Source organism: Eurytemora carolleeae, unplaced genomic scaffold (assembly GCF_000591075.1).
Source record: "Eurytemora carolleeae unplaced genomic scaffold, Eaff_2.0 scaffold41, whole genome shotgun sequence".
Classification (NCBI taxonomy): domain Eukaryota; kingdom Metazoa; phylum Arthropoda; class Copepoda; order Calanoida; family Temoridae; genus Eurytemora; species Eurytemora carolleeae.
In genome coordinates this window covers 852,121-862,671 of record NW_019396234.1, presented here as the reverse complement: position 1 = coordinate 862,671, position 10,551 = coordinate 852,121, and the positions used below count along the sequence as shown (strand labels likewise).

The following is a 10,551-nucleotide window of genomic DNA, read 5'->3' as shown; positions in this document are numbered from 1 at the left end:
GCGGACCCGGAGAAAACTGACCGAAGACGTATTGTTACTTCCTGAAACATCAAGATGCACAAATCAAAAAGTTAGACAAAAATAGGTCGTAAGTATATGGCCTAGAACCTTGATCTGGGAATCATAAGTAAAAGAAAAAGCCATCAACGATAATTTAAAGATTTCCAGTTTAAACAGATGAACAGTTTAAAGATTTCCAGTTTAAACGGATGAACAGTTTAAAGAATTACAGATTAAACGGATGAAATGTTAACTTAAAAGGAGTAAAGAATTAAAGGTTTAAAGAATAAAAGGTTTAATGGATTAAAGGTTTACAGGTTTAAAACAGGATTAAAGGTTTAATGGATTAAAGATTTAAAGGATGAACAGTTTCAAAGATTAAGGATTAAATGTTTAAAGGATGAAAGGTTTAAAGGATTAAAGGTTTAAAGGATTAAAGGTTTAAAGGATTAAAGGTTTAAGGGATTAAAGTTATAAAGGATTAAAGTTATAAAGGATTAAAGGTTTAAAGGATTAAAGGTTTACTGGATTAAAAGTTTACAAGATTAAAGGTTTAAAGGATCTATGAGCTATAAAAAATCTCGTTTATGAACACTTAGGTAATTAAAAGAAAAGTTTAAATATTCTTAAGAATGAATTAGAAAGTGGAGAAAATAATTTGTTTGAAAAAACTAATGGTTTTCCTGAATAGATTCATTCAGTTCCTTAATTAAGACCGAGCTCTAATAATTTATCTAAGAGTATAATAAATTTTCCAATCTTAATTAACATTTTTTTTACATATTTATAATTGTAATTTCAGAAAAAAAGATGAATATCACATACACAGGAAAGAATTTTCAATATTATTAGAATATTATTTTTTCAATTTTATCATTAAAAACTTCATATCTTTCACTAAGGATTAGTATATGCAATAAAGAAATAAAAAATTAAAAGTGAAGTATTGATGGAAGTTTTAAAATCTGCATTTAGTACGTACATGAGTATAAATATTGATAGACAACACTACGAGAGAACTAAAATATCTTGAAAAGAATTGAGTCTTTGCCAAAATTTTCCCTCTTTGCAATCCAATGTTGTAGACATCGGATATTTAAAACTGAATTCTGTTAGATCAAATAATATAAGCTTGAAATATCAAAAGTTTACGCCATCAGGTTACCAAGATATCGGGATTCAAAAATTTGAGACTCAATTAGTTTTCTCATGTATTTAATGATTGATGCCCTAAATATGTCACATTATCTCTCTTGAATTAAAGAGATTGTAAATCTTTAAACCTTCGACAACTCAAGGATAAGAAAGCTAGGTTTACTTTTTATCCGCAGAAGCACTTCCGGTTTTGCAAATGTTGGTAATTTTGTATGCAAGCTGTTTTATTATCGTCGTATATATCAATACAATGAAGACGACTTTCGATTTCAGTTTTGATATTTCTAAGGAAACATAACAGCTTCTCTTTTGTAAACTTGTAATTTGAAAAACTTGTTAGAAATCAAAACTTTAATAGAAAAGTCGTCTTCATTGTATTAATATAAACGCCGACCACTGTATGTACTGAATAAGGTTGATATCTACAATAAAATTTTCAAAAAAAACGAGAAAATTGTTTGGTAAATTCAGACGAATCCGTTCTTCTAACCAATAGGTCTGAAGATATAGATCTGAACTACAATACAACAAGGTGAATAAATCTATAAATATAGTTACATTTTTATTCTTAATGTTATTATGTCTAGTTAACCGATTTTTAGGACGAATCAAATTACTATTAATCGATTGTATTGCCTAAACTATTTTAGAAAATATTGGTTCAGAATTCATCATCCCAGGATCAAGTTCGGTTCCGTTCTTAGTTTAGTTCCTTCCTCGTTCAGTTCCGTTCTTAGTTTAGTTCCGTTCTTAGTTTAGTTCCGTTCTTAGTTCAGTTCCTTCCTCAGTTCTGTTCCGTTCTTATAGTTCGGTTCCGTCCTTAGTTCCGTTCTTATAGTTAGATTCCGTTCTTAGTTCCGTTCATATAGTTCGGTTCCGTCCTTAGTTCCGTTCTTATAGTTAGGTTCCGTCCTTAGTTCCGTTCTTATAGTTAGGTTACGTCCTTAGTTCCGTTCTTATAGTTAGGTTCCGTTCTTAGTTCCGTTCATATAGTTCGGTTCCGTCCTTAGTTCCGTTCTTATAGTTAGGTTCCGTCCTTAGTTCCGTTCTTATAGTTAGGTTCCGTCCTTAGTTCCGTTCTTATAGTTCGGTTCCGTCATTAGTTCCGTTTCTCCCCAAGTTTCATTTCTCCCCTTTAGTTCGGTTTCCCCCTTAGTTCAGGTTCCCTCTTAGTTCGGGTTTCCTTTTAGTTCGGCTCCATCATTAGTTCGGTTCCCCCCTAGTTCGGTTAACACCCAATTTATTCGATTTCGCCCCTAGTTCTGTTCTTGCCCTGTATTACCCAATTTATGTATATATTATATAGGAGTAATGTATCTCTGGTTGAACTATATAAATCCTTCCTACCGGTCATCCTACTCACCTGTCTAACAGCTCTTCTACTCAACCTGGCAATAATGACCGCAATACTCAGCTCTGCCCACCTTCTCAAGTTCCGGTCATCCCGCGGCTATCTACCGACTGTGACCTCGCTGGTTTGTGCAGACACTCTGACCAGCCTTATGCTAGGTATAGATAAAAAAATATACCAACAGTTTTTTATTTCCAAATTTTAATATGAAGCACTGCGATCAACGGAATTGAGTTTTGGCTAGATATCAAATTTTCTTATTCCACATTGATGTTACACAGACTGTATAACCCTTTGAAATTTCAAACTTAAATTATTTGTTCTAACAAAATTCATAGATTATTGAAGGTCTACAAATTTGAGTTGCAAAGATATTGGGATTAGAAAGTCAGAGTTTGTGGCACTGGCGAAGACTCGTTACCGTTTTTTTTCATTCTTGATTGAATTTGTTGATAACAATTCTAGGGCTTCAGCTGTTCTGTGGAAGCTATTTACCTGTTGTTATGAATATAATCCCCCCGCCATGCTTGATGCTTCCATTAGGTAATAATTTTTACACATTTTCTCTCTTCTTTTTTATTTTCAAAACATATAACAAATGTAATTGGCATAACAGTGTTATACGATTAGAGTAAGGAGCTGACATAACAATATTATTGTTATGCAATATCCTATCCTATTAGAAATTGGTATAGCTTGGAGGTGTTATAACAACTGTTATGCATATATTGTTGAAACAAACATTGCTGTTATAGGATGTATACGACTTGGAGCTGTTATAACCACTGTTATGCATATATTGTTTAAACAGACATTGCTGTTATAATAATAATAATGATAATAATATTAAAATTTGCTAGTTTTGACATTTTTTAAAATTTTTAATTATCAACATTAACTAAAAGTTGAAAAATCTCGGTAGGATGGAATTAAATTTTTAGATAATTTTATCGACTATCAAAGAATACTTTTGAGAACATTTAGATAAAACATTTAATTGAAATTAACCTAAATAATTTTTTTATGATTTACCGGGGCCTTACCTTGCACTAAATTTGAAACCATTTGATACAAATCAACGATTTTTTTTATCACAGACTTCGCTTGCTTCTATTTTACAATCAGATTTAATTTTTGACGCAATAACGGTTTCAAACTAACTCTCCTTGTAATTATTGTTATAAATGATTAAGATAATAACAGGACGAATCCTTGGATCCGTCCTAGGAGTTCTATGGATTGTCCCGACCTGTATCCTAGCTGTCCTATTCTTATCAATACCGGACCAACTCTTCCTCTCGTTATACTGCTCCAACTATACTATTCTACAAACCTTCAAATTCAGGTTCGAATATACATATAATAAACTGAATACTCGTTTCAAAATAAAACTTGCTAAATCTTGAAACCTGTTGCAGTAGACCTTCTATATTTTAAGATTTGAATTATGTGACATCCAAACGTCGAGGTTTGAAATATCAACGATTTACATAACTAGGTTTGAAAATTAGAGATTAGAGATCAGTTCCTTTGTGCTCATTTTTGGTTACAGTTTTTTAATCGATTAGTATAATAAACAGGGTAATCTGTAATGTTTTCGAACAAAATTCTTGCCGATTTATAAAATTCTTTAAATTTATATATATGCATCTTACTCATGCTGCCGAAGAGTGTTTAATAATCTGTGTTTTGCTTAGCAGATATATATACATATACATATATCATAATTAAATTGCATTTAAATAAAAAATGAATAATCTTAAAGTTTCTTAAATCTTGATGCAAAAAAGTTAAAAGTTTTTATTGAAACTATTTTTCAAATAAGATTAAGACAAACTGTACAAATTGATTAGAATAAATCTTAACTTTTTCATCAAAGTAAAAGTTAGTTTAGTGTGAGTAAAAAATAATCTTTTTGATGTTTAAAGATAATGTAAGACAACATAGTTAATCCCATTGAGCAAATAATGAATTTACAAACACTATTTGATTTTTTTATTTATTTTATATTTCTTACAGGTCTGCCTTTACTTCGGTGATCTTCATACCGATCATCATTATAAGGAACAACTTTTTAGAAAAATAAAAAATGTTAAAAAAAAGTTTTTTTTTAAATTCACTAATAATATATTATAAAAAAATACCAAAATGCGAAAACATTTTTTAGTGACCTTTCATAGTATTTAAACCATACTTTTTAGGTTTAATTATGAAACAATAAAATTATATTGTTAATTTAAATTTAAAAACAATGTAGGCCGAAGGAGGCCGGCCGGGGAGTATGAAACGGGTGGCTGATAGATGTAATGGGAAAAATTACAGATAAAGAGTTAATTGCTACAATTGCAAAATATAATCTCGACTTGTACAAAACATCTATTTTTCTGCCTGGTTTTCTATCCCCAAATTTTCACCAAAATTACAAGAGTTTTAGTCTAACTTATCATGATTTCTAACTGAAATGTTTTCTAAGGTTAAAAATTTGAACACAACCAAAACTAAACTAAAATCTACCTCTTTAACATTTTTTAAACAACTTAAAAACATTTTGTTACTCTCAGGAGAGAAAATACTGATTTTCTTTTCTAAAGTTGGGTTCCTTGTAGTTTAAACTATGTATATTTCTACTATATTCTCTCCTGCAGATTCAAGATCCGTACAACACAAGGTTAGAAGATAAATCACACAATTCACAACGGTACCATTAAAAGCTTCGTTTGATCAAGTATGATTTTGATATCAATGTTTATATTTTTGAAAACTAATTATTTTCATTTGTGATTTCTCTACAAAAGTGACTTGCGCATTTCTATTATCACATAAAGGTTTCAAGGGTACCGTTGTGAATCAGGCATTGTCATCTTTGCATAGAGGGTCACTTGAAATTACGTTTACACCTTACAGTCCCTTTAAACGCAGTGTGCCAGGAATGAATGCTAGGGAAATCCAAAACAAAAGTTTTACTAGCGGAATAAAAAAAATAGTATTTTTTTTCAATTCCCAGGCAAGTCAGATATGAGACAGAAGCGCGAAACATTAGAATATTTAAACTGGTCCTTCAGGTCACCTTGACACCTTTTAATTCGACAATACCATGGATGAATACCTCTCCCCATACTTAAACCACTAAACTCTTAAATTCTAAATTTTATGGAGTAGACAGTTTCTGAAGTTAAGAGCTGTGCCAAGCAAAAATTACGCCCTCGGGTTTATCTATAGTGCAAAATTTGAAATAAATCCCCCTCAAAACCAGGGGTTAAAACAAAATCAAGACATCCCATTGTGAGAGTTTTTTATTAATGTTATCTAAATAATAATAATTAATAAAAATAAACATTTAATCAGCTTTTTGCTAGGTATAACCCATCACGATGAAAGAGTAAGTTCTGGAGTGAGTAAACAGAATAGAAGGGCTGCTGGGATTACTCTTATGGTTCTACTATCCTGCTCAGGTGAGTAAACAGAATACAAGAGCTGCAGGGATTACTTTCTACTATTCTGCTCATGTGAGTAAACAGAATACAAGAGCTGCAGGGATTACTCTCATGGTTCTACTATCCTGCTCTGGTGAGTTAAACAGTATAGAAGAGCTGCAGGGATTACTCAAATGGTTCTATTATTCTGCTCATGTGAGTAAACAGAATACAAGAGCTGCAGGGATTACTCAAATGGTTCTATTATTCTGCTCATGTGAGTAAACAGAATACAAAAGCTGCAGGGATTACTCTCATGGTTCTACTATCCTACTCATGTGAGTAAACAGAATAGAAGAGCTGCAGGGATTACTCTCATGGTTCTACTATCCTGCTCAGGTGAGTTAAACAGTATAGAAGAGCTGCAGAGATTGCTCTAATGGTTCTACTATCCTGCTCATGTGAGTAAACAGAATACACAAGCTGCAGGGATTACTCTCATGGTTCTACTATTTTGCTCATGTGAGTAAACAGAATACACAAGCTGCAGGGATTACTCTCATGGTTTTACTATCCTGCTCAGGTGAGTAAACAACATACAAGAGCTGCAGAGATTACTCTAATGGTTCTACTATCCTCCTCAGATGAATAAACAGAATACACAAGCTGCAGGGATTACTCTCATGGTTCTACTATCATGCTCATGTGAGTAAACAACATACAAGAGATGCAGAGATTACTCTCATGGTTCTACTATGCTGCTCAAGTGAGTTAAACAGTATAGAAGAGCTGTAGAGATTACTCTAATGGTTCTATTATTCTGCTCATGTGAGTAAACAGAATACAAAAGCTGCAGGGATTACTCTCATGGTTCTACTATCCTGCTCATGTGAGTAAACAGAATACAAGAGCTGCAGGGATTACTCTCATGGTTCTACTATCCTGCTCAGGTGAGTAAACAACATACAAGAGCTGCAGAGATTACTCTAATGGTTCTACTATCCTCCTCAGATGAATAAACAGAATACACAAGCTGCAGGGATTACTCTCATGGTTCTACTATCATGCTCATGTGAGTAAACAACATACAAGAGATGCAGAGATTACTCTCATGGTTCTACTATGCTGCTCGTATAGAAGAGCTGCAGGGATTACTCAAATGGTTCTATTATTCTGCTCATGTGAGTAAACAGAATACAAAAGCTGCAGGGATTACTCTCATGGTTGTACTATCCTGCTCAGGTGAGTAAACAACATACAAGAGCTGCAGAGATTACTCTCATAGTTCCATTTTTCAATTGGTTTGAACCTGATTACAAAGCTGAACTGTCATGAACCTTGCTTTATATATCTTGACCCTATTGTATCGTTATATTAAAAAAGAAACACATTTTATAAGCTTTTATTACAAAATAAGTTATATAGTTTTGAATTTTTCTATTTATCACATCTAATTTTTATAATTCAAGACAGAACTCTGAAATTATCTGGTTCAAAACAAATCATGGTTTTCTTGTGTTGGGGTTGTTTAATGATAAAGTATCCGGGGTATTGTAGGAGCCGGAGCGAGGACTAGAACTAATAAAAGTGCTACTGTTATGGGTAGAATTTGAACCGTTTTCAAAATTTGACCCGCTTTCAGAGGTAAAGTCAACTGGAGTTCCTTCATAAACTTATTAGATTCTGACGATGTTATTTCTTCTTCGTTCGGAGTGAAAAAGGATTGAACCATCCTGAGTATTTTTAAGAAAAAGTTAGAGTTTAGTCCTGCTCTTGCAGCGTAGAACGTATCTACTCCATATCTTGTATTTCCAATGTACGGTTCTCCGACCCTCCAGTCTCCAGGAGCTAAAGCTGAACCTCCATATTCATCCACTAGCTTTAAAGCCTGGACAATACGGAGAGTTTCATCCACACTTCGTCCTAATTATTTATTTATTTTAAAAATTTATTCTAACATATATTTTTCTAAAAAGACCGTAACAGGTATTACCTATGATTGATGAAACCTCTGTGACATGTCGAACAGATCCTGTCTTATCTAATATACAAGTCATAGGTCCTGGATATCCGATCTCTGCTGTTCCTTCCAGCTTAAAGATTAATCCTTTGGCTGTTAAATCAGATACAATGTCGAACCTAAATAAAAAAGTGTATTATACTTAAAGGGACTTCACAAACACTTTTAAACCTAGAAAAACGACAATATCTTCCTTATTATTGATCAGATAATGGTTGAAAGATCACCGTTTTGAATCGGGTATTGCCATCTTTGCATGGAGGGTTACTTGAAATTACGCTTACAGTCTCTTTAAGGATAATAATATTAAAATAAGTATCTTGTACCTTGCCTTTTCCCCTGGGAACACCACAGGAATACTGGCCATCCAGTCTTGAATAGCATTGGTGGTTTCTCTGCATATGCCCAGAAGAACTGCATTCTCGTTCTTGAATGATTCGGCAGCTTTGGAGAACTCGATCAGTTCAAAAGTGGAGATATCGTGGAAGGCTGCAGTAAATGTTAGAAAAACGACATATTTATTGCGATAGTCTTTTATATCAATGCTTCTGACATTTCCTAATGTATCAACAACTTTAGGTATGCTAAAAGATTCTATCTTAGCTTGAAGCATGATTACGTATTAGGTATTACTACTTGAGAAGAAAAAAAATTAAATCTTTGCGATATTTTCAAAACAGACCTCGCGCATTTTCATTAAAAAAATATTTACTTAGCAAACGGCTATTACATTACTATGAACTGCAGAAATGTATGCATAAAATTGTGCACTTTTAGCATTCATTTTCAAGACTGAATTATTTTTTCTAGTTTGTTGGATACCAGTGAGTGTGGCTCATTTACTTATATGCCCTAAAGGTAAAAAATGCATTAAATAAACTTTCAGAGGTAAGATACTAAGATGTTCTTAATGGTAATTAACTTTTGCCTCAAACTCTAATTTTTAAATCCTTATATTTGCAACCTAAAGTCATAGATCTTTGATATTTCAAACTATAAATTCTGATAGATCAGAGGATTAAACCTTCAGGCTGTAAAGATACAGGCAAAAGGGATGGCTCTAGCCTCAACATTGTAGTTTTACTGTATAGGTTGCTATCTGAGCCCACTTGACCTACCCGCCGAGGTTAATTTCTACCTTCACGCAATCTCTAATTTTCTCTTGGTCGCTAAATCTCTTGTCAATCCTATCATATTTGCTCTCAGACAAAGGTGAGCAATAGAACACTTTTCACTTTTACTGAGATAGTAAGGTTATCTGATTCATGCTTGATCATATAAAGGTTTATAGGGTACCGCTGTGAATCTACTATGCCACTCTGTAAATGGAGGCTCTAAACCAGAGGCCGAATTTAAAGAAATTGAGCCGCTGTCCGCCAAAACCCGGTTTAAATTAAGCGCCAGCTTAAATCTTGAAACATTTGATACAATTTTAAGTGGAACCAACTATATTCAAGCCGCAGCTCAAATTCTTTAAATTCGGCATCAGTTCATTGAAAGAGACATTGCTGGCTATTTATATTGCCTTCATGAAATTAAGAAAGCCTTGTATTTGGTGTAAATATTAGTTTTCAGACTTTTTGAAGTAAAAGCAATCAGAGTTTTTGACCAAATATTTGGTTCCTCAAGTATATCCCATATATGTGTATATTGAATAGTCCATGAAAAGAATTTTTATTTCTAGTCAAATCCGCAGTGCTTTAATCCGAATACTACACTGTATCAACCCAGAGGTAAAATGTTAAAATATGATTTACATTAATCTAAAAACTAAATCAATCACTTGAAATTACCCTTACAGTGTCTTTTTACATAATTTATAAAGATAAGTTTGAACCTGATCCTAGGGATTTAAAAAAGATTGGCAAACTCTTTTTACGTCCCCCAAGGGGTCTCAAAAGGTTGCAAGCTCTCATACAAAATCGATAAGAACGTTTCCAATTACTCCTGAATAACCAAAGTTAGTTCTTAAATGTATATGTCAACATGTCAACAAACAAACAAAACTTTTTAAAGCAGTCTTGTTAAAACAAATTCGAAATATAAGGAAGACGATTTTTCCGACTCAAATGCCGACGTTAATTCTCTAAATGTGTGTGTACACAGGAAGCAAGCACACCACATGTGTCAAATCCCCGCTCACCTTAGCTCCCGCTCCACCCGGCAGTCAGCCACATACACTCAAGACATCCACAACTCCACCCTGGCTCCTTTGTGATGATGATTCAGATACAGAACTAAGTGCAGAAGACACTGCTTACACCTAGCTTCCGCGCTCCACAATGTTCCAGAGATCCGGGCGGATATCAGACGTCCTTCCATTATCCTGTATACAGGATAAGTCCGCAATCTCTCTCCCTGAGACTAAGCCTGATTGTAAGTAAGCCTGCCAAATCCTGCCGTCAAGATTGATGATCTGCACCACCATCATGAAGCTCTACAAACTCTTTCCAACCGATATTCGTCTATAGTTTCTTTATTAATTTCTATACCAGCCAATTTAAGCCCCACTCGGGAAAATATTTCATAACCTTTTGTTTTTATAAATAAAGATTAGAAATACCGTTAGATCTCTTTTATTTTATCATATTGACTTTTAAAGTCAACAATAT

The 10,551-nt window shown here is 33.4% G+C and overlaps 3 protein-coding genes across 3 annotated transcripts in view; 2 read left to right on the top strand and 1 right to left on the bottom strand.

Annotated features, from left to right (window-relative positions):
• On the top strand, positions 1–3,049 carry LOC111698917 (uncharacterized; the record flags this gene model as incomplete). The annotated part of the gene is given in 5 exon segments (XM_023469392.1): positions 1–70; positions 803–829; positions 1,627–1,687; positions 2,462–2,664; positions 2,972–3,049. Coding segments are annotated over 5 exon segments (385 nt in total), but the record flags the coding sequence as incomplete, so codon positions are not given.
• A 641-nt stretch (positions 3,050–3,690) lies between these two features.
• LOC111698874 (cannabinoid receptor 2) overlaps positions 3,691–10,551 on the top strand; it is a 9,073-nt gene continuing 2,212 nt past the window's right edge. The window contains exons 1-7 of the mRNA XM_023469343.1: positions 3,691–3,851; positions 4,526–4,570; positions 5,113–5,174; positions 5,863–5,958; positions 8,750–8,797; positions 9,031–9,151; positions 9,624–9,672. Coding sequence (XP_023325111.1) covers positions 3,691–3,851; positions 4,526–4,570; positions 5,113–5,174; positions 5,863–5,958; positions 8,750–8,797; positions 9,031–9,151; positions 9,624–9,672 — 582 coding nt within the window. The remainder of the gene's footprint in view (positions 3,852–4,525; positions 4,571–5,112; positions 5,175–5,862; positions 5,959–8,749; positions 8,798–9,030; positions 9,152–9,623; positions 9,673–10,551) is intronic.
• On the bottom strand, positions 7,302–8,621 carry LOC111698919 (putative thioredoxin peroxidase). Its single transcript, XM_023469394.1, has 3 exons — positions 8,266–8,621; positions 7,913–8,058; positions 7,302–7,842 (listed from the first exon to the last, which is right to left on the bottom strand). Exons 1-3 carry the CDS (start codon positions 8,550–8,552, stop codon positions 7,448–7,450), a joined length of 828 nt encoding a protein of 275 aa, XP_023325162.1. The 5' UTR covers positions 8,553–8,621; the 3' UTR covers positions 7,302–7,447.

Bases quoted from the DNA above. Each gene is read 5' to 3' on its own strand.
- LOC111698919 (XM_023469394.1), bottom strand. From the start codon at position 8,552: ATGCTTCAAGCTAAGATAGAATCTTTTAGCATACCTAAAGTTGTTGAT. The intron at 8,059-8,265 runs GTACAAGATACT...TTTTTTATTTAG, and splicing joins TTCCCAGGGGAAAAGGCAAG to GTTCGACATTGTATCTGATT. The intron at 7,843-7,912 runs GTAATACCTGTT...ATAAATAATTAG, and splicing joins AGAGGTTTCATCAATCATAG to GACGAAGTGTGGATGAAACT.